This window comes from Trichoderma reesei (genome assembly GCF_000167675.1).
Source record: "Trichoderma reesei QM6a unplaced genomic scaffold TRIREscaffold_4, whole genome shotgun sequence".
In the NCBI taxonomy this organism is placed as follows: Eukaryota; Fungi; Ascomycota; class Sordariomycetes; order Hypocreales; family Hypocreaceae; genus Trichoderma; species Trichoderma reesei.
Genome location: NW_006711151.1, coordinates 908,463 through 933,904, shown reverse-complemented (window position 1 = coordinate 933,904; position 25,442 = coordinate 908,463). Strand labels below are relative to the sequence as shown.

The 25,442-nt window shown below is 55.2% G+C and overlaps 8 protein-coding genes across 8 annotated transcripts; 4 read left to right on the top strand and 4 right to left on the bottom strand.

Moving 5' to 3' along the window:
* Positions 1-4,041: 4,041 nt before the first annotated feature.
* Positions 4,042-6,934, top strand: TRIREDRAFT_120715 (fungal specific transcription factor domain-containing protein; the record flags this gene model as incomplete). Its single annotated transcript, XM_006963352.2, has 5 exons — positions 4,042-4,089; positions 4,123-4,504; positions 4,867-5,202; positions 5,304-5,985; positions 6,064-6,934. 5 exons carry the CDS (start codon positions 4,042-4,044, stop codon positions 6,932-6,934), a joined length of 2,319 nt encoding a protein of 772 aa, XP_006963414.1.
* Positions 6,935-7,398: 464 nt separating this feature from the next.
* TRIREDRAFT_58158 (sexual differentiation protein) lies at positions 7,399-10,297 on the bottom strand (the record flags this gene model as incomplete). Its single annotated transcript, XM_006963172.1, has 8 exons — positions 7,399-7,880; positions 7,967-8,181; positions 8,250-8,276; positions 8,361-8,566; positions 8,677-8,872; positions 8,940-9,158; positions 9,214-9,553; positions 9,634-10,297. The coding sequence occupies 8 exons, from the start codon at positions 10,295-10,297 to the stop codon at positions 7,399-7,401; spliced, it is 2,349 nt and encodes a 782-aa protein (XP_006963234.1).
* An 805-nt stretch (positions 10,298-11,102) lies between these two features.
* On the top strand, positions 11,103-12,675 carry TRIREDRAFT_120712 (3-oxoacyl synthase). The gene is made up of 3 exons (XM_006963351.1): positions 11,103-11,611; positions 11,695-12,417; positions 12,485-12,675. Exons 1-3 carry the CDS (start codon positions 11,201-11,203, stop codon positions 12,644-12,646), a joined length of 1,296 nt encoding a protein of 431 aa, XP_006963413.1. The 5' UTR covers positions 11,103-11,200; the 3' UTR covers positions 12,647-12,675.
* A 545-nt stretch (positions 12,676-13,220) lies between these two features.
* Positions 13,221-14,526, top strand: TRIREDRAFT_46057 (uncharacterized protein). The gene is made up of 2 exons (XM_006963053.1): positions 13,221-13,660; positions 13,747-14,526. The coding sequence occupies exons 1-2, from the start codon at positions 13,279-13,281 to the stop codon at positions 14,352-14,354; spliced, it is 990 nt and encodes a 329-aa protein (XP_006963115.1). The 5' UTR covers positions 13,221-13,278; the 3' UTR covers positions 14,355-14,526.
* Positions 14,527-14,692: 166 nt separating this feature from the next.
* Positions 14,693-15,503, bottom strand: TRIREDRAFT_57302 (uncharacterized protein; the record flags this gene model as incomplete). The annotated part of the gene is made up of 2 exons (XM_006963171.1): positions 14,693-15,220; positions 15,360-15,503. 2 exons carry the CDS (start codon positions 15,501-15,503, stop codon positions 14,693-14,695), a joined length of 672 nt encoding a protein of 223 aa, XP_006963233.1.
* A 347-nt stretch (positions 15,504-15,850) lies between these two features.
* TRIREDRAFT_57965 (uncharacterized protein) lies at positions 15,851-16,957 on the bottom strand (the record flags this gene model as incomplete). The annotated part of the gene is made up of 5 exons (XM_006963170.1): positions 15,851-15,905; positions 16,008-16,506; positions 16,613-16,653; positions 16,753-16,831; positions 16,924-16,957. 5 exons carry the CDS (start codon positions 16,955-16,957, stop codon positions 15,851-15,853), a joined length of 708 nt encoding a protein of 235 aa, XP_006963232.1.
* Positions 16,958-17,708: 751 nt separating this feature from the next.
* On the top strand, positions 17,709-19,016 carry TRIREDRAFT_2902 (uncharacterized protein; the record flags this gene model as incomplete). The annotated part of the gene is made up of 4 exons (XM_006962991.1): positions 17,709-17,802; positions 17,920-18,110; positions 18,201-18,536; positions 18,684-19,016. 4 exons carry the CDS (start codon positions 17,709-17,711, stop codon positions 19,014-19,016), a joined length of 954 nt encoding a protein of 317 aa, XP_006963053.1.
* Positions 19,017-19,636: 620 nt separating this feature from the next.
* TRIREDRAFT_21775 (uncharacterized protein) lies at positions 19,637-24,719 on the bottom strand (the record flags this gene model as incomplete). Its single annotated transcript, XM_006963012.1, has 3 exons — positions 19,637-21,343; positions 21,409-21,684; positions 21,807-24,719. The coding sequence occupies 3 exons, from the start codon at positions 24,717-24,719 to the stop codon at positions 19,637-19,639; spliced, it is 4,896 nt and encodes a 1,631-aa protein (XP_006963074.1).
* Positions 24,720-25,442: the final 723 nt, after the last annotated feature.

The following is a 25,442-nucleotide window of genomic DNA, read 5'->3' as shown; positions in this document are numbered from 1 at the left end:
TTTGCTTCCCATGGCGCTAACGCCTCGCATGCTAACCGCGAAATGGCTGCAGCAACGGCAAGCCTCGACGCTGGGACTCGATCCCCTTTCAAGCCGACCACCACACCACTGCTTGGTTCGATGCAAGGGTGATCAGGCACGTGGACACTCGCGGTGATGGCCGCATCCTGGAAACGTCGAATAACACGCCCGAGGCCGTGGTTGTTCTCTTGCCATCATCCCATAGCGCGGCAGCCGGACCCCGAGTATCTACACCGGCTGTAGCTTGCTGCCCCGTCATTGGACCCAGGGGGCCGGCGGGGTCGCTCGGTGAATGTAGCATGGATGATATGCATCAGGTACGAAGTACGTGGCGCAAGGGTTGCTCTAAGCCGTCGGGCTCTCAACGTTTATGCGGGCGCTAGTCCTTGGTCTAGACTTGCGCCGGCATCGATCTTGGACCCTCGACCGCCTCGATGGCCATCGGATTGCAAGCTACCGGGACTGCTCTCCAGAACGGCATGCGAGGGGGCGTCATTTGCTTTCAGACGTGTCGACGCAGGCTCATCCAGAAGCATGTGACCTGGCTCAAAGAAGCATCTATGCTGCGAATCCGACGTCAAGGAGTCGGGTCACAATGGTTGGGGGCAGCGAAGCATGAGCTGTTGTCACATCACGCTCGACAAGTGGGCACGAACCCTTTCAGGGACTCGGCTGTACCGCCTGTCTGTCTGTGAAGCTCAGACATTGCTGATCCCAGTTCGCCGAACGAAAGACCCCTGTTCCAGTCGCTCTATCTCACGATACTCTCAGTCACTGCACACGAAGCTGTGAATATCGGCACGATCAATAGCACTGCAGCATCAACATCGATGCGAGTACACGGGCCGGTAACAGTTACCCTCCCGGAGCTTGTCAACCTTGAACTCCTTTCGTCATTCTGACGCTCTGGCACGTCTCGAATCGCGGGCGGATCTTGTCTTACTCGAATATCCTGGAAATTTCACCTGTGGCTACAGAACAATCATGAGAGGACGGAGGATATGTTGTGTACCCCGAGTCTCAGCCCCCCCGGAATTCACTTCTCCTCGCCCTTTCGAACCAACGCCCACACACGTCAGCTCCAACACGCACAATCTAAAAGAGGGAGAGGGGAAAATAAAAATATGCACAAGGCTGCGATGCCCAACTATGCACCTCTCATCGCTTGGCCTCTTAGACTGACAGCAAGCGCTCCACTTCTCGATGGCCCGTCCACAATTGCGCTTACACGAGGCCTCCCAGTATTCTTTCAGGGCAGATACTGTGAAGGTCCATGTTGTTTTCGGGTGGATTGCGCAAGAGATCCCGCGTGTTATCCCGGGGCCGTGGACAAGGAGAGACAGTGCTACTACACCTCTTAGCTCTCGGCCCCGATCCCTATTCTTCCCCTTCTGTTTCTGTCTCTCTCTTTGTATGTCCTTGCTGCACTCCTTCTGGGGACATACAGTATTTCGTGGTCATCGACCCCCATCCAAGCTGAATCTACCAGCGCTGTTGGTTTTTGGTACCCCCAATGATCATCCCTTAGTGCCAAGTCGAGCTCAACCTCCTTTTCCTTGGAATCCCTGGAAGATGGAGGATGTGAAGTTTGCGGATTCGGAGAGCACGGCCAAGATTTCTGCTTCCAATCTCGGACGTTGAAGGGTGTATTCTGCGTCTTTCGATAGATATGCTCTGTGCATGAGACCTTCTCGTTCTTTCTCTCGGCTCGAGGGGACGACGACGGCCAATCCCAGGTCTATTTCTGTATGTATGTATGTATAACGGACGATGACCAACGCTAACAGTCCGACGGCAGCTCGAATACCCTTATCATTCCACGATGTTTCAGCTGCCAATAAAGCTTCGCCGAAGGGTCGCCTTCGCCTAGGGTGCTTAAATGACATGCGCGGCAGCAGAGTCGCACTGTTCCATAGGCCCCATGCTGAATTGGGGCGCATCGAACTGATGCTATACATACATACACATACAGCTGCAAAGCGGTCTGAGATGGTGAAGGAGCCAGTCTCCACCCCTCGACGCGCGCTGGGTGCAAGCCCAACTGGGCGTCAAGCTCCTAACGCGGACGGAGACGGTAGGCTCGCCTATTTCCAACGAGAAGCTACGTTGCTCATCAGTGCTACTTGCGGCGAGGCTCAGCCAGAGGACATGCCAACTGCAGATGCCAGGGACTACAGAGCCGAGCCCGTCATTGACGCCACCAATTGCCAGATTCAGGTCCTATGCAAAACCCTCCACCAGTCCTCGTCATTCGTCCGTCTGGTATATGCCGCGGCTGCCAGACTCGAGAAAGACTCGAGAAAGAGAATATGCAAAGAGAGGGAGATGGAAAGAGAAAGACTTCCACTACGTCACCGATGGGCAGCAGGCATGAATTCAAAGCCCGACGCCAAGAGGACCTTTGGGACAGCAAGCAAACAGCGTTGGGACCATCAGGCGGATACTCGGGCCTAGTTCATCTTTACCAATCACTCGGAGTCATTAATCTCCTCAGTAGCCCAATGAGGACTTGCCACAGACCACCAAACGGCATATGCTTCAGGCCGAACAGCTCGGGGGTGTGTATCTGCTCCTGTCCCACCCACACGTCAGGCAAATCGCACACCGGTTCCCTTCTCTGTTGGCTTGATATGTCCCCCCCAGGTGTCACCATCTTTCAAAAGGGTTTGGCACTGCCAGTCTGACATTACATCCAAGCTACCCAGTCAATTGATGCCGTCGGGCCTGCTTCTGCATCGAGGGGGGGGGGGGGGGGGGTCGTGTTAACCTGGGTTCCCCCATGAACAGAGCACTGTCTCATCCGTTTTGCTCAGGTGTCCTTCCCATCTGCATACTCCCGATCCAATCTCACGGCCATCGGTTTCTCCCCCCTCCCCAAAAGGGTCCCTCACTAGCTGGCTAGCACCAACGCCGAGTAGACCCAGACCCTTGAAGCAGAGGCAGAGGTGACGGGGCGCGATAACCTCCCATCACAGCATTGGGGGAAAGTTTGTGCCTTACCGCCACGTGGGCACTTCTTACTTACTCCCCGACTCTCTTTCCTCTGACAGAGAGCTCACAAGACGCGGGGGTTAGCAAGATTCAAGGCCTTATAAGTGCATGATGACGGTGGACAAGCTGTCGTGGAGGCTTCGTGAATCGACCTACGGTAGCTGGGGTCTCCGCCTCTGGTAACTACTACAAGAGAGGGAGATTACCCCGGGTTTCCCAGAGGTATCCGTCAGTCTCCTCGTCCGCCTCTGTCCGTCTGTCTGCCTACCTGGCTGGCGGAAGCACAACACACCTCTCGCCCCTCATGACTCGACCCAGAGTTCCAGACGACAAGCGGCAGAGGACTGCGCGTGCTTGCGATTCTTGCAAGCGCCGGAAGCAGAAGGTGAGTCTACGAGTCATCAGTCACATTTTCCTTCAGTTGGTTCCCAAAGGAATTGGGCCGTTTGGGCTCGCCTTTTTCCCCTTTCCGTAACGCTCCAAGGGACGGACGGACACGCAACTCGCATACACATCACACACGCATACGCACACGCATCCCGAAAGGGGGCCTGGGGAGAAGAAGAGGAAAAGACGGATGAACAAAAGAACCAAAGCTGGTCCTCGCAACGTTTACTCGCGCTATTATCACAACACGTTTCCCGCACCTCAGTTTCTTGACTATCGAATGTCGCGATATGCATGTCACCCCCAACATGCGTTTTTCGGTGACCGGAATATGGGCAGTTCGTACGGGAGAAAACAAAAAAATGATATTTTTTCCCACTTCAGCTGCAGCGAACTATTCCGAGACGAGGCGAGAACAATATGCGAGTGAGCCGATGGTGTTATTCTGATTGCACAGCATATGTACGGCCCGTCTTATGCCTGTGCAATGTGACAGATCTTTTACATTCATCCCGGCGCCCGGCTATAACATGGCTTGACCCGGCATAAGTGTGTTGGCAAGCGGACGCATTGCCCCTTTGGACAAGCCGTGCCGTCCATGGCGTCTCAATACAAAAGCAAGCTGCATGGGAACAATGCGAAATGCCCTCGCTAAGATTCTCGCATGCTACTCTCGACCGTCTCGGTTATGTACGCTGCACGGGCTGACCTTTTTCTTCCAAGTGTAATGGCCTTCACCCGTGCAACACGTGTATCAAGAGGAACTTGATATGCGACTACACGGACGGCAGAGGCCCTGCCAAACTGATGGCCGTCCATGCAACGTCTCCCACGGGACAGAGCCTCGCTTCTGACTCTGTCGACACCATCGGGGCGACTCCCGTTCACGAGGCGACCCTCGAAGCGTCGCCCAAGAGATCGCCCAAGCAGGCCAGATCGGCGCGACAGGCGAAGCGCAAGGAAAAGTACTCCCGCCACTCCTACGATGTTTCCTCCGTCAGCGAGGGCGATGAGAGCTTCCGCAACAGCACGGCGTCCGAGACGGACGAGGAGGCCGAAGTTATTGGCCAAATCAGAATGCTGCAGGATCCCATGAAGCGGCTTTGTGAGTGCCCTTTTTCCCTTTGGAATAGCAGGGTTCCTGGCGCAAGCTAATCGATGAGCAGTGTATATCGGAGACTCGTCTACCCTCTCGTATCTGCAGTTGATTCGTATGATTGTTTTTAACACGACTGGTTCGTCTGCGTTTACGGACGACCCCAGCCGACACCACATCTTGGAGCCTGTTACAGCAACCGCACCGAGCTCCATGATTCCTTATATGTTGCCAAATAAGGATGTGACGAACTTTTTGGTTCAATCGTTTTTTGTTAATGTACGGCTGATGAGCCCCCCCTGACCCCCTTTGTGGCAATGCCTTTCGACATTATGGCTAATCGATCCCGCTACAGACCAATGGTCTGATAGACCTGTTTGACCGAGCAACGTTTTACCAGTATCTGGACGCATGTTATTCGGGCCCACTCGAGGTCAACCCATCGACACTATGTTTAGTCTATCTGACTTTGGCAATCGGTTTTGTTTTGGCGTCGCCAGCTCCGGGTAGCCCTGAGGAGCTGATGATGAAAAGTTTCCAAGAGGGACCCGGAGAGAGGGCGGAGGCCCTTTTTCGGGCCGCCAAGTGTCTGAGTGATCCCCATAACGGGGTTGAGCACGCAGATCTGTGGATGATTCAGGCCTGGACTTTGATGGCGTTTTACATGTTGATCATCTCGAAGCGTAACGCGGCGTACGCCTATTGTGGTGAGTATATACTCCTTGGGACAGGCTGATTATAGCTGATAATTGCTTCCCCCCTCCCGAAGTCCCCCCTCCTTTTACTGACGCGAACTCGCTTTCTTTAGGCATGGCTGTCCGCTCTGCGTATTCTCTGGGGTTGCATCGAATCCGAGACACGATGGTGAAGTTTAACAATGAGATTGCAAGGCGCAACCTTTGGAGAAGCCTGTTTGTGCTGGACAGGTTTCTCGCCACGGCTCTCGGGCGTCCTGCTGCGATCAGTGAAGAGGACTGTTCGAGCGACTCGTTGGACTCGCCGGCAGATCTCTTGCTTGACAACGCCCAGCAAGGAGAAGACATGATTCGGACCGTCAGCCTCGACGCATCTGTCCGGATCTCCCGGTCCATCGGCACCATGCTGAAGAAGGTCTATTCGGAGCGCAAGATTTCGACCAAAGTGGCTCAGGAGATTGTCGACGACTGCCAGCTTTGGGCTTTCAACGGTCATCCATCTTTGGCAGTGAGCGACCTCCTCAATGGAAAGGCACCGGCAGAGATGGGCATTCCCATCTTGCACGTGCACTTGCTCCATTACCATTCCATCCTTCTCCTGAGCAGGCCGTTCTTTATCGATCTGCTGGTGAAGACGCGGCCAACCATTTCGGGAGACGTCGAACCGCTTCACCGGACGTTTTCGAGATCGGAAAAGTTTTCCCAGGCGTGCGTGGCTGCATCGACTCATTCCGTCACGCTCGTCCAGGCGGCCTTTGAGGCCAAGTATTTGCCGCGACGTAACCCGTTTATCTTGTAAGTTGCTCCTTGCACAAGTGGCGCGCTCACTCTCCCGGCTCGACTAACGGCATGGATTGCTCTTTATCTTGCCAGGTATTTCCTTTTTGCGGCGGCCTTGATCATCTTGAGTAATGAGTTTGCCGGTTTATACGAAAACGAGCATTACGCAGTGTCCATGACGAGCGCCATCAACATCATGGAGTACTGCGCCGCTGAAGACGTCCAAGCTCAGCGAATGCTCTACATCCTAAAGTCCTTCCTCGCAGATGTTGAGAAGCATCTCAAGTCGTCCGTCTCGGGCGACCAGTCCGAGCTCGCCCTGCCAGAGTGCCACATCGGCGACCCGGAGGAGGTCTTGCAGACGAGGAGGCAGAGTCTCGCTGCTCGACGAAACACTTACCACCGCCAACATCGCCAACAACAACAGCAGCAGCAGCAACAACAACAACAACAACAGCAGCAGCAGCAGCAGCCGTCGACGCCCATTGGTGGAGGCTCTTCATCCGATGCCATGGAGTACTATCCTCACATGGACACGGACGCGCGCGAATCGACCATTCACGTGCAGAGCATGGGACCTCTCGTGATGCGCGGAGAGCGTGCCATGGCTTCCACCACGACGAGCCCGACTCTGTCGACCCGCCCTCGCTCGTTTTATCGGAGGGCGGATCTCGCCCTTTCGAAGCCAGACGAGCAGCAAGAGTTTGAGAATCTGTCCGCCCACCACAGCAACAGCAGCCCTGCCGACGTGCAGTCGACGAGCATGGACTCGGAGGAGACCAAGGTGTACACTCACGGCTACAATAGCCCGACAATGATGCCTCATGCGGAACAGTCGGCTTTTCAGGCTCAGCATCATGGAGGCGCCGGAGGAGGCTTCAGAGGGTACCCCGCCGCTCCGGGGGGGCGTGAGAGTGAGAGGACTCATTTTGGTGGGCACTATCTGTATGTCGATGACAAATGAGTGGGTTTTTGTTGGCAGAGGGCTTGGAGGTCATTGCTTCAAGAGAAGGGTATTGTGTTTGTGTGTTTGTGTTTCTGTGTGTGTGTGTTTGTGTGTATTTGTGCAGGAGAAGATGATGGACCGTACAAGACGATGGGTGTCACAGGCCTCCGTCTTGGATGTCATCAAGGCGATGAAGGACTGTTACGCTCAAGGGTATCTCTGTTTGAAGATATACCGCAAGGTAGTAGAAGTTTTTTTTTTTTTTTTCCTCTTATGTCTTATGTTTATGGTTTATGTGTTATGTTTTGTGTTTCTCTGTTTCTTGATTCATCTTATCAAGGTTTTGTGTTTACATTGATTTCATTTGTTTATATAGCTACGACGACATCTCTGAATCCAGATCATTCATAACCAAAGTTGTTCGTCAACCAGCTCGTGAACCCAATATCTCTATATATATGGACTCGGTCAATGACGAGCCTCTACCACGAACTGGGACCGAAATGCTCCCCCTCCGCAACATGCTTCCTCACAGCCGTCCCCTGATAATCCATCGTCGTAGTCACGACATCATTCCCCCACCACCTCGGCGGATCAATCCCTTGCATCGTAAACGCAAAGAAGATGAAGAGCGTAGCCAGCGCCAGCCCCAGATCCAAACCGGACGACGTCAAAAAGTTGGACCTGCTCCACCACCGGAAGTGCCGCTTCTTGATCCAGAACTGGAAGACGAAGCCGACGATGCCCCAGGAGAAGTAGTTGAGCGGCGTGGCGGGCGGGATGGCTCCGGGCCCGCCAAAGAGCAGTGGTGCGATGAGGTATCGGGCGGGGGATTTGGGGTACTTTTTGATGGCGAGGTAGATGATGATGGGGGTGACTGCGCCGATGATGAAGAAGATGAAGAGGCCGGAGTAGATCTGGCCGGGGGAGAACATGCGGCCGGGGCCGATGAGGCCCCATATTACTGAGGCTGGATGGTGACGAGATGGGTTAGTATTGAGGTCGACGTCTGACGAGGGATGAAACGCTTGGTAAGATATTGTCACTGACCAGAGTAAAAGACTCTTCCTCCTGGACACGTAAAGTGGTCTTCCTGCTGGTCATCGCATACATTGTCGATGCTGTTGAGGGCCACGTTAAGAACAAGAACCTGGATGATGCAAGAGTATGTCGTGGCGACGACCTGGGCCAGGAACATGGTCCGGGGTGGAATCTTCATGTAATGGCCAAACTTGAGATCGGAGACGAAATTGAGCGCTTGCGACCTATTGGACGTTGATGAGTTTGATTGTGCCTAAGGCGAAAGTCTTGTTGTAATAGTCTCTTCACTTACATGGTGATGTAGCCAAAGGTTTTGAAGCTAATTCATGCACGTATGCATGGTTAGTGATAAGGGACCTTTCCTCCTTTCGCCCTGCGGCACCAAGGTGCGGGATAAACATACAGCATGAGTGCCAGAGGCCGGCCAGGCTGGATGTAGCCGTAGACAAACTCCGTGAGCACATTGAGGCCAATCTGGTTGTTTGTGACTGCTTGGATGATGCCGATGGGCAACGAGAAGCCAAACGAGATCATGACGGCCAGCAAGAAGGCCCACCAGGTGAGATTGGTTGGGTACGCAAGCACTGTATAGAAGCCCAATGCCAGCATCTAAAGTCAAGGCACGATGATGTCAGCGGGTGCCGAAGGTGATGGTTGCCTGTGCTGGGCGAAGACGGACGAAAAGGAGAGCGCGGAAAAGGGAGGGCGTGAATACTGACAATGGCGAAGAGTGAGAGATACCACCACGTAGGTGCCTCCTTGTACTTTCTCATCAGCTTCATATGAATGTCCGGCTTCTCTGTGGTGCTGTTCATGTACTGCCTCCAGATGTACTTGCCGTGGTGAAGATACGTGTACACCACGAGGGAGGAGATGGCTGCGAATGACAGGCCATACGATATGGCGAAAGTAGTGCTGTTAAACTCATGAGTCTTGAATCATGCGAGGTATGAGGCCGACGTCGGGACAATCGGGCAGTTACCTGATGAACAAAGGCGAGTAGCTTTTGTAGGCTTCCTCGTTGAAAGTCATGTCGGAGTTTACAATCCGCGTAATGTTGTACCTTGCTCCCGTATTGTCGTAGATGCTGGCATCGTTGATGGGGAGGAACGAACCATACCATGTCCCGGAGTATTGAAGGAGAATTGACAGCCCCAGATAGAATACGACAACGCTGAGCAGGGTGTTGGCAATGGCATGCCTAGATCCGTTCTCGTCAGGACTACAGCAGCAAGTCGCAGGCTTGTGTAACTCACCAAGGCGAGACGAGGGGGGATCCGATGTAACCTGACACTTGGCTCCAGTCAAAGGTGATGGGAATGAGGGACAGGCCAGTGTATCCACCAAAGAGTTGATTGATAACCGGACTCTGGGCTGCCATCCAGGTCGGAAAAGCAAAAACGCTGAGGAACTGGGCAAACCAGCCCGGGATGAAGTAATAGACGAAAGAGGCTGCTGTGACAAGGCCGAACCAGGTATATCTAGGGAAGCGGCCACCGAAGACGGTGGGATCCGTTTCATCACCCGACTCATACATGGCATTCATCATGGTCACGGAAGCTAGGTTGCCAGGCCATATCATGGACGCAGGATACACTATAGACAAGTATAGAGTTAGACACCGACGCCAGGGGGGGGGCGTGATTCGAACTTTTAGGGGAGGGTGAGCATCAAACCTAGATATTTGCGCATCACACCGGCAATGCCATATCCCAAGGACTGTGTGGAAATGGTAAGCAGGATCTGGAAGAGCAATCCGAAATTCTGCTTGTAGAAGATCATCTGCGCCAATATGATGTCTGTTGAGTAGGCAACAGAAAAGGACACGGACGCCATGACTCCGATGATGGCATGCTCCTTCATGTTGAAAGGGCCCGGATTTAGATTCCACTTGATGCCGAAAAAGCTGAATTCACGCTCCGGGACGAAGCGTGCCCACCCGTGACCAATGGGCCACGCAATGATTTGAGCCACAAGGGGGCCGATGGAAATGGTTGGCCGACGCAGAGAGAAGATGGTGTTCATCGAGGCACCGATGATGACGAGGGACAGTCCAATTGTCCAAGCACGAACCGTGCTGCATGGCACGTCTTCGTCGTAGTTGTGAACAGCCGCGCGAACTTCGGGATATGGAGAGTTTTCCTCCTCGTCTTCGTCGCCCCCTTTCGACTCATCGTCGGATAAGGCGTCTTCAGTCCGGATACGACGGCGAGACTCATGGTCCTCTGGCAGATTTGGGTCCATGAGAAGCTCATACTCTGATCCTTGGTCGTCGTCGTCCAGGTCGTTCCGTGCGCCGGAATCCGGCCATTTGGAAATGGTCTCGCGCAGGTTTTCCATGAGTCCAGTTGTTGGACTTGAAAGGGAATGGCGAGGATGAGGCCCGGATTCGCTCTCACGGCCGCTCGCTTCCGCCATATTGTCCATGGTATGTTCTTTCATTGGGCGCTGGATGGAAAATGGCCATATAGGGGTCAATATCAGCGGGGGAGTCTTGATGAGCCCTGGCCAGTTGGTGAGAGTAAGCCTGGTGATGAAGTGGAAGGCCGAGATACGGGGACTTTGCGCTTCCTAGCTTTCTCTGTCTCACTCTCTCAAAGTCTCTTCCTCTGCCTCATCTCAGTTTGAAGAGCCCATGTTGAAAGAAAGGAAATCGAGTCAGGATATCGAGAAGTTGGATCAAAGACTCTCAGAACGCTAAAAGATGGATCGGATAGTGGCCACGCGACAATAGAACAAGCGCTGGCGACTATCGCAGCCAATTCCGAGGATTCAGTTGCAATATCGATGGCCAATGATAAATGACGGTTTCTGACATGCAAATGCTCGTACTGAATCTCTTAAATGGGCGAGTCGAAGGTGTTTAATGTTCGCATGTTGAAGGAGGATGAAATCCAGAGGCAAGGAAGGGAAGGAGACGAGACGAGACGACGAGACGAGAAGGCAGGGACCCCTAACGGTGAGCACTTGGGCAACTACGAAAGGGGGCTTAGCGTGTCTCGTCCAACGCTAGCTGACAATAAGCTGTTAAGCCGAAACGGGCTGTTCCTCAGATAATTAATCGATCAATATCTCTGCTGAAAGAAATCCAACATCTATAATTTGTATTTCTCATCTTAACCAGAGCCAACAACAACACCAACATCAAAACGCCTCCAAAAGTCATTCACACGGGCAACTGCTAAGCAGTCTCGAGCAGGCAAAATATATATAAAATCCCTGATATGGAATCATAGAAAAACAATGCGACGGGTTGTCGTGACTGGCCTCGGCGCCATCACGCCTCTCGGGCTCGGCATCCGGCGCACCTGGACCCGTCTGATCGCAGGCGAGTCCGGCATCGTCAGCGTGGCCGAACGGGAACCGAGACAGCGCTGGCGAGAGCTGACGTGCACCGTCGCCGGCGTCGTGCCTCAGGGGGCCGGCGGCAGGGCTCACGGCGTCTGGAGGGCTGACGACTGGCTCAGTGCCGCCGAGCAGCGGCGCATGTCTCTGTTCACGCAGTATGCGATTGCGGCAAGCGACATGGCGCTGGAGGATGCGGGGTGGAATGCGTCGCGGCTGGAGGATCAGGAGGCTACGGGCGTGTGTCTGGGGAGCGGGATTGGGAATCTGGAGGAGATGTATGAGACGAGCCTTTCCCACAGCAGAGATGTGAGCTTATCCACTCCCACTCCCACTCCCACTCCCACCAAGATCTGGGCAATCCAGCAACTAACAACGATGCTCGAGTTTAGGGATACAGAAAAGTGTCACCACTCTTCGTGCCTAAGCTCCTCATCAACATGGCCGCTGGGCACATCGCCATGAGGCACGGCTTCCAGGGCCCCAATCACGCTGCAACAACAGCTTGCACGACGGGGGCGCACTCCATCGGAGACGCAGCTCGGTTCATCGCCCATGGAGATGCCGACGTCATGGTGGCGGGGGGAGCAGAGTCCTGCATCCATCCTCTCACCTTTGCCGGCTTCGGGAGAGCCAGATCCCTGACCACAGCGTACAACGATAGACCGCAATCAGCATGCCGCCCGTTTGACGCCGACAGAGATGGCTTTGTGATTGCCGAGGGAGCAGCAGTCTGCGTGCTCGAGGAGCTTGAGCATGCAAAGGCCAGGGGAGCGAGGATCTACGCTGAAGTCCGCGGCTACGGATGCAGCGGCGACGCTCACCACATGACGGCGCCGCGGGAAGACGGCCATGGAGCGTACATGGCGATGAAGAGGGCGCTGAAGAGCGCGGGCATCAAGCCCTCGCAAGTCGACTACGTGAATGCACATGCCACGAGCACGCAGGTGGGGGATTCGGCTGAGGCAGCGGCGATTAAGCGGATCATGCTGGGCGAGGAAGGTGTTTCGTCCGAATCACAGGTCACTGTGAGCGGCACCAAGGGGGCGATAGGGCATTTGCTGGGTGCAGCGGGAGCCATTGAGGCTCTCTTTTGCATCCTTGCCATTGACCAGGTGAGATTTGAGCTTCACTTTACATAACCCAGGAATTGCGTATGAACTGACTTGTTTAACGCAACAGGGCATTGTACCGGCTACCCTCAACCTAGAGCGGCCGGATGTCGGCGTCGACTTCAACTATGTCCCGCAGCAGAGCCAGGAGAAGGATGTGAGGGTCGCGCTGAGCAACAGCTTTGGCTTTGGCGGGACCAACAGCACGCTGGTGTTTTCCAGGCTGGAGTAGTTTGTTGACTGATTGGATATGATATATGTAAGAATACTGTAATAATATTGTAAGAGATACACTACCTAAATAAAACATGTACATCTTTGGTTCTGTTCAAGCCCCAATCGGTCCTTTCCATGTGAGGTCGTCGACACCAGTGTCATGGTTACATCAAACCACCACATCCATGATCTCTCCATGCCGTGAATCTGCCCCTCCAAGAACCGACTCTCAAGACCCTGCATCAACACACTCGAGATCCCCCCTCCAATGCGCGGGGCAGCCGCACTTTAGCCGCTCCCAGCAAGCCACTTACCATGGCCTTATTACTACTATAGTAGCGAAGTTTTTTGGTGCAGCAGCGCCAAAATCCACCGCGTCATGGAAAGCTGCTAGTCTCTAGAGGCATGTGGTTGCATGTACATACATACTGCTACCAGGTATCTCTCTATCGGCTATCAACAAGAGCCAGACGAAAAAAAATCCACCTACAAGCTTCTCGCCCGCCTACAGCAGACATCTGCCTCTGCCTCTCCAGCTCATGGCCATTCACGCTCCACAGACGCACCTCGCCTCGACTCGACGATAACCCAATCCTCTTCTTCTTTTCTTCTCCATTTCCGTACCTTCATCTTCGTACATCCTCCACAATGGCCTGCGAGAGCTGCCGGTCCCAGGCCCGGACGCTCCTCCGAGCCGCATCCCGCACCTCCATATCACGACCCTCTCGAACCGCCAAAACAGCCGCCCTCGTCGTTCCCCTCCTCCACGCACATGCGCCTGCCGTCCGGACGCCCTCGTCATCACGCAGCTTTGGCAGCACAAGCTCGAGAAGGATCCTGGGAGGCCTTGGAAGTTCCATTGGGGAGTCGTACCGCGTGCTGGGCGCTTCCGAGAGGATATTCAAGGCGGCCTCCAAGGCGGCCGACTATCGCATCACGGAGGAGGAGCGCAAGAATGACCAGGTCGAGAGGTTAGACGACGGCGAGGAGATTGGCAAGTCTCTGGAACAAGGCAACATCTGGCACAACGGTATGACCTCCTTTATATGAGATATGAGCCATATCAAACAGGGATCACAAATCTCAGCTGACTCTCTCTCGCCATGTTCAAAACAGCCTTCAAGCTCCCGCCAACATTCAGCACCTGGTCGCACGTCACCATGCTGCACCTCTACCTCGTCAACGCCCGCATACGCTGCCTCGAGCGCGACGCCTACCGCAACTGGCAGCAGCAGCTCATCGACCACTTCTTCTTCGAGTGCGAGAAGAAGATGCACATTGACCACAACATCACCTCGAGCGCCCTGCGCCAGCGCTACCTCAAGGACATCTTCGTCCAGTGGCGCGGCCTGCTGCTGGCCTACGACGAGGGGCTCATCAAGGGCGACGCCGTCCTGGCCAGCGCCGTCTGGAGGAACCTGTTCAAGGGCGACCCCGAGGTCGACCCGCGCGCGCTCGTCGCCATTGTCGGCTGGATGCGCTCCGGGCTCGCCGCGCTCGAGGGCGCGTCCGACATGGCCATGCCCAACAGGGCGCTCGAGGTGCTGGCGAGGCCGGTGGATGTGTTTTGGACGAGGCTGGAGGAGCCGTTCAAGAAGGAGGACGGCAAGGCTGGTGCTGCTGCTGCTGCTACTGCTGTGCAGGAGGACAAGGCGACGAACGGCGCGAAGCCCGCTGCCAAGACGGCTCAGGCTGCTTGGCGGGATGGGGATGATATGCAGTGAAGGCCAACAAAGAGTAAATCTTAAATGGCGACCTATGGCTGCTGTACAAACCGTGTAAAGTGTTCTGGGGGGAGGTGGAAACATGGTATTGGGTGGGACATGAGAGGAAACAAAAAGAGGCGTTGGATGGATTCCATTACATGTAGCAACGCAGTGTATGTGTACGAGGGAGACGCAGCAATCATGGCTTCGACATTCCCACCTCCTGATAGACTCCGTCTGACGTCTATTGTATATATTACACGCAATTACACCACCTCTGATATCTACTGCTTATACAACACGCAATTACACCACCATCTATAAGAGAATAAAATATCGTCACTCAAACACACTCTTCACTCCCTCTCCCACATCTCGAACTCATACTTGATGCCCGCCTCCTCCTGCCCTCCCTCCTCAACCTCCACCTCCTCCCCCGTCCACCTCTGCAACTCCTCCCTCGACCTCTTCCGCCACCCCTTGGCCGCAGCCTCCTCGCTCCCATCCGCCCTCAAATCAAGCGGGAAAAACACATCGCAATCAAAGTCGGCATCGATCCTCGTCAGCAGCACCCTCTTGGCCGCCGGATGCCGCAGCGCAGCCTCGTAGATTTGCGCGCCGCCCATGACGAAGACGCGGGCGCCGGTCCCCGCGCTGGCTTCGTGCGCGTACTGCAGGGCTGCTTCGACGGACGGGACGCGGATCTCTGCGCTGGCTGCTGCTGCTGCTGCTGATGATGATGATGATGATGAGGTAGGAGGAGGAGGATGGGAGGATGTGGCGGAGCGGGTGATGACGATGTTGAGGCGGTTCTTGAGGGGCCGGAACTTGGGGGGGATCGAGTCCCATGTTTTGCGGCCCATGATGACTGCGTTTTGGGGGGCCTGTTGTGTTTTTGAATTAGCAGCAAATTCCCCCTCAATATCAATACTACAGAGAATGATTCGAATTCTAGAGGTTCAGTGAGAGGCGGGTTTCAAGAAAGAGAGAGAGACAGGTTGATGAGTTGAAATTTTTCGTTACCTGTGACGAGGCGGGAACCCGCGTCGTGACGCGAGCGAAATACTGCATTTCCCGCTTGAGGCCCTTCCAGGGCATGGTTCCCTGGAAGCCAATGCCCATGCTGCGGGTTGCGGCTACGATGAGGGTGAGTTCAGGGGCTGTCATGGCTGTGATGTTGATATCTGAGTGTGGTGTATATATGTATGTGAATGAGTGAGTGAGTAAGTACTAGGTAAGTGATTGGTGAGTGGGAACATGTGTAAGTGGGCGCGACAAATCGTGGTTTTAGCGCAGCACAGGACTACCAGTTGGGTCGCATAGGCTATTATGTACGAAGACTACGAGACTGAAAACAGCTTCAAAAGATGCAGTTTTGTCAACTTCAAGGCGATATATTTATTTTGAAGTCCGCTTTGGTAGAGGATAGAAAGACGGGTCTTTTAAACATGTTGTCCGGTGTCGTGGGTTGACCTCCAATTACTACTACCTGTACAATGCTGACGAACGTCCCTCTACAACTTGGACGGCGTCAGCACCGCAATGTCTTGGAATGGAATGTCCAGGAACCTGTATACATGGTTAAACCTATACTCCATCGTTAGCAGAAAGAAGAAGAAAAACACATTACCAGTGCTATCAGTCAATACAGCATTCATCAGATCAACTCACCGATCGCTGCCAAAGAAGGGCTCCTGCTCGCCCTTGTCATTCGTCACCCAGAACCACGGCGCGCCAAACGCCCCCAGATCAACAGCCATCTTCGTCGTAGCCAAAAGCACATCCTTCATGCTGCCCCGGCTCTGCATAATCCGTTCCACCTCGTCCTCCGAGAAGAGCTTCTTGCTGTTGCTGCTGCTGCTGCTGCTGCTGTTGCCAGGCTTCTCAGTGGCCCCTTGCAGGACGGCACGCAGATTCTCCTCCGGGATGAGATTGACGTTGGGAGGCGTCCAGAAGGCAATGAAGCACGCTTCCATGGCGGCTAGGAACGTAGCCTGCGGGTAGTTGGCCTTGATGTAGTGCAGGGCGCGCAGCGGCGAGATGGTATGGGCGACGGCCATGAGGTCCGGGGGGCTGCGGATGTTGAAGAGGCCGACGCGGTGGGCGGCTCGGCGGGAGTCATATTGCAGATATTTTGCCTTGGCCTTGTTGAGCCATGGAGGGCTGTTGCCTGTGACGTCCGGTCAGCATTGTCTGAGGAGTGATGAAATTGAAAACAACATTGACAGAAGGGGGTGGCCACGTCGACGAAGACGATGGGGAGGGAGAGGCCATACCTGAGAGGTGGTTGATGCCGCCCAGAAACACGGGATGAATCCTGACAGATCAAAGTGGTTTAGTAGATGATCTTGCACGGCAGATACTAGACGTTGATGACGGTGGTCGTGACAGTCATGTGGTGACGATGACGACTTACTCTATGTCCACTCCGCTAGCCGCCAGCTTATCACAGTTCTGCGCCAAGTCTGCAAAGGCGACGTAGCTGAAGTAGGATGCTAGCCATAGGGTATGCTCTGTCAGTCTGATTGATGCCAATGATAACAAAGGCGCCGTCTAATCGACACACACACGCACAGAGCAAACTCACAGAGATCCAGGAAGCACTCAATCTTGCCTCCCATGGTTGCCTCTTCTCCCCTGAATTTTCCCTCTCGAAATTCCCACTGGGCTGTCAATGTTACCCCGGATTTCCGCTTTTTGCCAAGATGCAGGCCTCAGGGAAATACAATTCGATTGCGGCAGCTAGAAAAAAGCGTAGATGGCGTGATGGAAGCTGATGACAATATCAGAAAAATGCCCACGTTGACACTGTTCTTTGTTGTTATATGGATGTCAGCAGCTCAGGTCTCACCACACTCAAGCACAGCTCCCCCGGCTTTCTCCCCCGTCTTTCTTTACCGCATACCCGCCCTGTAATATTGAATTCTGCGGGGGCAACAGCACCAGCGCTACAGACGCTATGAAGACATTGAACGAGCCGAGGCATCGACAATCCACTGGACCTCAAGCGGCAACTCTGCTGAAGCTGTACAATATGTTCACTAATCACCGAGATGCTGCTGCGCCGGCTCCACATTTGCTCGGCAGCATTCAACTCCCAGCTTCGTCAATGGATATAACTGGGATAGGTCGGGCTGATGATGACATGTGCTTGAATCGTTTTTTATACATTTATATAACAACAGCTGTTGACCTGTCATCTTGTTCCATTTAGCATCTATTCGTCATTCTTGAAACTCGATCAATTAAACAGGGTGCAGCCGAGCACACCCACCTTGACCCATCATCCATTCCATCTTCACCAACACCAACATCAACATCAGCATCATCACCACCACCACCATCACATAAAACAACAACAACAACAACAAAATGCCCTCCCAAAAGCCCGTCGCCCTCGTCGTAGGAGCCTCCCGCGGCATCGGCCGCCAAGTCGCCATCGACCTCGCCAAAAACGGCTACGCAGGTGAGTCTCCGATCCTCAAACCCTCCACATTCACACATACCTAGATATCGATCTATACCATGTTTTACCATTCATTCAAAACTCTTAACAAAACATCCGTGTTAAAAAATCCCACAGTCGTCGTCGCCGCAAAGTCCATCACAGACCCCTCCAAGCTGCCCTCCAACACCCCAGACCCCAAATCCGCCGCCTCGACCGTCACCACCGTCGCCCGCGAAATCGCTTCCGCCGGCGGCGAGGCCACGCCCATCCAGGTCGACGTCCGGTCCGAGGAGAGCGTCAACGCCCTCGTCGCCAAGACGATTGCTGTAAGCCTCCATCATCATCATCATCACCACCAATCATCACCATCATTGCCACTGTCTCTAAGAATAGTTGACTGTTGTTAACAAAATCAGAAATACAACCGCCTCGACGTCGTCGTCTACAACTCCGGCGCAATCTGGTGGGCCTCCATCGCAGACACCCCCCTCAAGCGCTTCCAGCTCATGCAGCGCGTCAATCCAGAGGGCCTCTACGCCGTCGTCCAGGCCGCCCTCCCGCACCTCTACAGGGCGCCCCAGGGAGGCCGCATCGTCGTCGTCAGCCCGCCCATCTACAGCCGCTTCTTCCGCGGCAAGGCCGCCTACGCCATGGGCAAAGTCGGCATGAGCGTCCTGACCAAGGGGCTGGCGATGGACTTCGAGCGCGAGGGGAGGAAGAATATGGCGATTACGAGCATTTGGCCTGCAGTGGTGAGTCTTGACCAAACCCCTTCCGAAGTGTAGCATACTCGTTCATACCTTTATCCCACCATCTACACATACACAATAGACTATACACACATATATATCTACGTATGGCTTCTAATTCTGAGAGGAAAAACAAACTAAAAAAAAAAGGCCATCGAATCAGCCGCCACCGAGCGCTTCACAACCCTCAACCCCTCCGAAGCAGCAGACCTCCGCAAGCCCACCATCTTCTCCGACGCCATCCTCGCCATCCTGCGCTCCCCCGCAGCGCGAGTCAACGGCGAGCTGCTCCTCGACGAGGACTTCCTCCGCGACGAGTGCGGCGTCACGGACTTCAGCAAGTACAGCGTCGTCCCGGGGGCCGTGCCGCGCAGGATCATGCCCGCCAGGTTGCCTGATTTGACCGTTGCCGAGCAGGATGACGAGGGCAAGAGGGTGGATAGTGCTGCTGCTGCTGCTGCTGCTGCCAGATCAAAGCTGTAATCACTTACGAGGAGGAGGGAGGATGATGATGGCTATTGTGGAATGGAATCTTTTGACAATGTATTATGGCCTTGGATATAGCAAAGCTTCAAGTGCCTGACATCGCAAACTTCGTCAAGACTTTTTCAACACACGGATAATAAAGCACATGTACACCCTCATCTCTTAGCAACATAGCCACATCATGTAAAGCGCGTATTTCATACATCTAGTTAGTTAAGTCAAGGTATATCATCTACCTAATCTCAAAAGGAAACAAGCAAGGAAAATTATGACAAAAACACACAGGTTTCCTTTGAGACTTCCAAGCATTAGGCACACCCCCTCATATGGCCACTCCTTTTTCCTTCCGATCGGTGCCATCCATCTTCATCATCTCCTTGGCTATTTCTCTTCTTTATCATCTTCTTCTTTCTTCTTACACAAAAGGAAAGGGTAAAGGGGAAAAGGGACAAACAAGCGCTGTGCCAACCCAACCCTTTATCCATAATCAATCTTACAACAACAAGAAAAACAAAAGGGAACAAAACGTCATCTTCCTCTCGCTCACCCCCAAAGGTTTCTCACCGACACGCAGGCGAGTGAAAAATGAATTCGTCGGCTTCTTTGAGCGTGGTCCTCTAGTCATCCCTGTCCTGCAGTTGGCTTAGCGGAGCCACGCCCTGGAGACCGACCATCTCCTCAATCGTCCGGTTAAACACGCCCGACACGTCGAGAACAACCTTGACCCTGTTCCACTCATGTCGGCCTCGCCAAATCTCGTCCATCATCTCGCGGTTGACCTGTTCAAGCTGCTCGATTGTGCAGCCCGCAGTAAGGTCTGTCACCAGCATCAACGCCTTCTCCAGCTCCTTGTCAATCTCCAACGGCTGAGAACTTCGGTTCGATTTCGAGCGGGCCTCGGCGTTCGACGATCCTTGCGGGGGCGAGCTGACCACCGACTTGACGGCTGCTGAGCTCTTGTCTGGTTGTGATTGGAACGAGGCTCGGTTGTCGATGATCGAACCCGACGAGTTGAGGTCGGGCGCCGGTCCCGGGTTTTGGGTGTGAACCCAACTGTCATCGCTCAGAGACAGTCGCCCCGAGGATTGCCCAACCACCAAGGTGTCCGGCAGCTGCTCCTCCGGCTCGTGATGTCCATTGGTGTTCTGTGAGCTCCGCTGTTCCGAGCTCCAGTTGTTCGACCGATAGGTTGAGAGACTCGACGTCTTCGTCGTGGATGCCTCGTTGATCACGGCAGACGGCGACACGCCAGGAGGCAGAGTGGTGACGGCTGATCGTTGAGAGACCTGCGTCCCCACCACGGTCGCCAGATTCCGCGAGGAACCCCCCTCCGAAGACCTGGGCGGCGGGCCCATGGGAGATGACTGGATCTGGCTCAGCGCCACCTGAGTGCTGTCGTCAGTGCCGCTCATCTGCACATCGCCCTCCTTTGACAGGTCTGCAACGCCGTTGCTGAGCTGATGCTCCTCGTCGTGGCCGGACTCGCCATGTCCGTTGGACAGCGGGCTGCGAATCTGGAAGCGGGCCATCGTCCGAGCCCCCGGCACCGGTTCCCCAAGGGTAAGGGGACCCTGCGAGTCGCTGTCGTTGCCGCCGCCGAGGTCCGACTGGACTCGTTCCAGTACCGACTGCATGGCCTTTCGCTTCCGCTCCTTCTCGGCCGCTTCTTTGGCTCGCTGCTGCTGACGCTGGTAGAGCGCTTCCCAGTCGATGTGGGCCGTGCTGCTCTCGATGCTCGCGACATCCACCTCGACGTTGCTGAGCAGCTCGTTGGCCTTGAGGGTGCGCTCCTTGTCGCCAATGTTCTTGGCGTCCCTTGCGAGAGTCTTGATGTCGAAAAGGAAGTCCTTGGGCCGGGCATAGAACCCGTTCGACAGGCGCTCCTCAATGGTCGTGGTCTCCAGGTTGTAGTAGTGCTTGCCAGTCTCCTTATGTAGCAGCACGTCATTGCCGTACTTGTCCTTGTCAATCTCAAACGGCCTGTTCTCCCCCTCTGCCACATCGGGCCGCACATAGTTGGGGTCTGCCTCCATGAACAGATACTCGATCTGGCTTTGCGGGATCACAGGCTGCCTGAACTTCTTATACCTGCGGTTAATCTGGTCCATGATGGGCTGCAGCTGGATCTTGAGCGCGTTGAGGAGCTGGTGGTCCCTCTTCTTGAGAGCCTTGACTTCTTCCTTGGTAGGCGGCTTGACGGGAGCTGGCGGAGCCAAGGGGAGCTCTTCGAGCACTCTCTTCTTGCGGTTTTCGAGATCCGGGAATTGGTGAGGCGGCAACCTGATGTAGTCCAGCGTCCTCCCGAAATAATGGATACGATTGACCTGCTGGATGTTAGCATCACTCCGCCACGCTGTTGCAGACACCGCCGTTCGCTCTTCTCACTTACCCTCTCTGGTCTCTGGATCTCCATCAGGTTTTTGCTAGAGTAGCCGAAAAAGTCGCGAACCAAGTCTTGCGGAAGATCCCTCTTCTCGCAATCCGCGGTGGCAAGCAGGAGCACTGGGTCTGTTGGTGGGATAGACTTTAACATGGTGCGAAAGGTAACGAGGGCCAGCGTTTTGTCCAGCACCGCGTACCAGGTGTCGATGTTTGGAATGAAGATGACACTCGGCTTGTGACGCCTCACTTCCGTGAACAGGGCAACAATGACTTGCTCCATAGGCTATTATTCTTCAATTAGCAATGTTCCATGTCTTGAGGGGACTCGGTGCGCAACACGGGAAGAAAGAAAGAAGAAGAAAAAAAAGAGAGAAAAGAGGGGGGGGGGGGGGGGGTTAGGCTTACCCGTCCATCATTGAGCAGGCTGGGGAGGTCAAAGTTCTGCACGTGAATTCCTTCAAAGTGATGAAGGATGGCAGAGGAGAGATACCCCTGACCCATGCCATGAGCACCAGTGATGAGGAACCGGGGCCGGAAGACGCGAGAGCGCTCAAATTCTTGGTGCAGCGTCTCACGACCAAATCCATGATCCTTGTCATCATACTGCTCATACATGGCCTCTTCCAGTGCAGTCGTCTTCTTCTTCCGAGGCAGGATCAGTTCGAGCGCCTGCTTGGCCTCTTCGAATTGGTCGCGGAGAAGAGGCGCGATGGAGGCTGGCAGCGGGCGTGCTCCAGACGTCGCAGAGCGCTCCGACGAAGGAATCATCTTCTTGATGGAGATCATAAAGTCCGAAGCATGAACCGAGATCTTGGCGGGATCGACGAGAAGCTTCTCCTTGGACGAGTAGATTTGCGGGTACGTTCGCTGAATGGCGTTCAGAGACGCCTCGGTACAGAGAGCCCTGAGATCGGCACCGCCGTAGCCCTTTGTGTTTTCCGCCAGCGACTGCAGGAAATCTTCCGACAGGCCCCAGTCCTGCGTGTGGATGTTGAGGATGGACCTGCGGCCCTCGAGGTCGGGCAAGGGGAAGTAGAACTCCCGGTCGAAACGCCCTGGTCGTCGAAGAGCAGGATCAATGTTGTCCGGCCGGTTCGTGGCACCAATGACAATGACTTGTCCTCGCCCGTCCATGCCGTCCATGAGGGCCAGCAGAGTCGAGACGATGGAGGCATGGATCTGCTCCTGCTTGCTCGATCTGACCGGCGCCAATCCATCAATCTCGTCAAAGAAGATGATGCTCGGCTGGTTCTTCCTTGCTTCCTCGAACAGCAAACGAAGCTGCTTTTCAGCCTCGCCAACCCACTTGCTGAGCGCATCGGCGCCCTTGCGCATGTAAAAGGAAATCTTCTTGCCGCCAGAGCCAACGGAGTTGGCCAGAGCCCGAGCAAGGAGCGTTTTACCGGTGCCGGGGGGACCATGGAACAAGACGCCGCGGGGTGGCGTCACATGGAATCTCGTAAAGAGCTCGGGATACAGCAGAGGAAGCTGGACCATTTCCTTGAGCTGGTCGATGTGGCCCTGCAAGCCACCAACTTTGCTAAAGTCGACGTTGAGATCCACGCCCAGAGGGTCGGCGTCTGCAAGCGCTTTTCGGTCCTTGATCTTGCCGACGTTGGGCGTGGCTCCGACGCCGTCCACGCCATGGCTCTGGCCGCCAAAGACGAGGCCACCGGCCGGAGCTGCAGAAGTCGGCGTCATGCCCACGTTTCCTGCGGCGGTGGACCTGTGCACCATCTCATCGTCGCTACTGTCTGAGTCAACTCCGCCAGTAGCACCGGTGCCCCATGGACCGCCAAGTAGCGACCCAACGGCGCCGCCGCCGCCAAAGGGGCCGTATGTGGTATTCAGGTTTCGGTCCCAGCCGGCACTGGCGCCGCCTCGGCGGCGATTGCGGGCCGGAGTGGGGGCGGGGTCCTCCGCTTCCTCCTCAATGTTGGCGGCAGTCAACGGAGGCATGTAGTAGTTGATCCTGGGCCTGGGCCGGCGGCTGCTCTCCTGATATTGTATGGGAGACTCTGTCCGGGTCTTTCGGTGAGATCTGGACGACTTCCTCAACTCGCGGGCTTCTTCATTGAGCTCCTCCAGGTCGAATTCGGGCTCGTCGCTGGCAGAGGAATTCCGACGCCGCGAGCTGCGGACGGAGCGGGCCTGGGAACGCGTCTGTCTCCCACGAGGGGTCGGGCTATCAATAGCATCATTCTTGTTCCCATTGCGTCCGTTGTCCGAGGCTTCGGCATCGGAGTCAACCGGCTCAAAGTCGCTGTGCTCATTAGTCGTCTTTCTGGTGACTCTCCTTAGCCGTCCAGATCGGCGGGTACCGCCGTTATTCGCCTCTTCGGCTTCCACGCCTTCGGTAGTCTCGACGGCATCGTCCGTAGAAGCGGCGGCGTTGGCGCGAGTGCTCCGTCTTCTCCGCGTCGTGGGCACGTCGTCGTCATCTTCTTCTTCGGCGGCGGCCTCATTTTGTTGTGCGACATCAGGATCATCGGCCGGGGCCTCTTCCCCTGCTTGCTCCTCGTCGGCATCCTTGGCAGCATCCGGCATATCGGAGTCGAGTACTTCGTCAATCTCGTTGGTTGGCGTCTCTTCCAACAGCTCGTCAGGCGCATCGGCATCAGCCGTGTCTCGAGTAGTTTGCTCGTGGGCATCCTCCTCGATTGGCTCAGGTGCCTTCTTGAGCCCCTTGGCGGCACGGGACGGCCTGCCGTGGCGAGCAAGTGTCTCAGGGCTCTTGCTTCGCGACTCCCCCCGTGGTGCAACGGCGTGTCGACCGGAAGCGGACAGCTCGACAAATCCTTCAGCATCTTCAGGGTGTGATCGGGTGCTGCGTGTCTGCGCCAACGCAGTCTTGGAAACCCTGAGCTTGACCACCTTTGTCCCCTCCCGTCGTGTGGGTTTTGAGGGGGCTTGGGCTATTTCATCGGGCTTCTCCTCGTCTTCCGCTTTTGCTTTCGAGCCCGTTTGTTCTTCTTCGGACGCGTCATCGCTGTCTTCGCTGCTTTCCTTGTAGTTTTGCTGCTTGGCTGCCGCCTTTCTAGCTCGCCGCCCGGCCGCATTCAGGGGCGCCTCGTCATCAGATTCTTCCGTGTCCTCAGCAAAGGAGCCTTCGTCGGACAGGTCCTCGTCGTCGTCATCAATGTCAGACCCGCGATACTTGTTCGTCCGTCTCGAGCCACCCTTGGCTCCTCTCGACTGGCGAGTCTTCTTGGGGCCACGAGCAGGCCTTGCCTCCCGCGGGTCGAAGTTTTCGTCCTCGGAGTCCGACTTGTTGGGGTCAAAGACCTCCTCCAGCCTCTTTCTCTTGTTGCTCACCATTTTGTCGGATGTTGCGGCGTGTTTGGTGCAATGTGGTGCGGTGCGGTGCGGTGCGGTGGGCAGGGGACGTGAAGATGCTTTAACTGATGGCCGACGAACGATGGCGATGGATTACGTATGCGGGGGACAACGCTGTCACGCAATGCAGGCCCCGAAGCTATCGCAAGTGAGTCAGTAACTGACTTGACCCTGAGCTCCCGCTCGTCACGTCGCCGAGGGTTGCGAGAGGGGCCCGAACTGACCTAGAACCGAGATGAAGCCTCACGGTGCAAGTATACGGCGTGCATGGAATCGCGCAATGACACACTGGATCCCGCACAGGTCGGCGCCGTCAGATGGCCGAAGGGCAAAGCTGCGCTCTCAGTGATTGTCTGGGATTCAGCGGCTCAGCGGCTTCGCGTCGAGATCGCGCAGCGTCGGACTTCCTGGCGGGCACAGAAAAGAGACGCAGCAAAGTGGTCGCATATCGAAACCAGACCAGGTAAGTTAACGAGTCTTCGCGCGTCGCGAGAAGCTAAAGGCGTCCAGCACCACTAGCGCTGAGGCCACCCAAAAAAAAACGGAGGTTTCCTCCTCACGTGCAGCCACACAGGCACAGGCCACACAGGCCGTGAGTGGCCCGAGCTTCAGCCTTTTTTGTCTTTTTGCGCTCTGTTTCTGCCGTCTTTGTCAGCCAGTCTGAGCCTTGCCTTGCTTGCCTTGCCTTGCCTTTTCCCCTCCCCC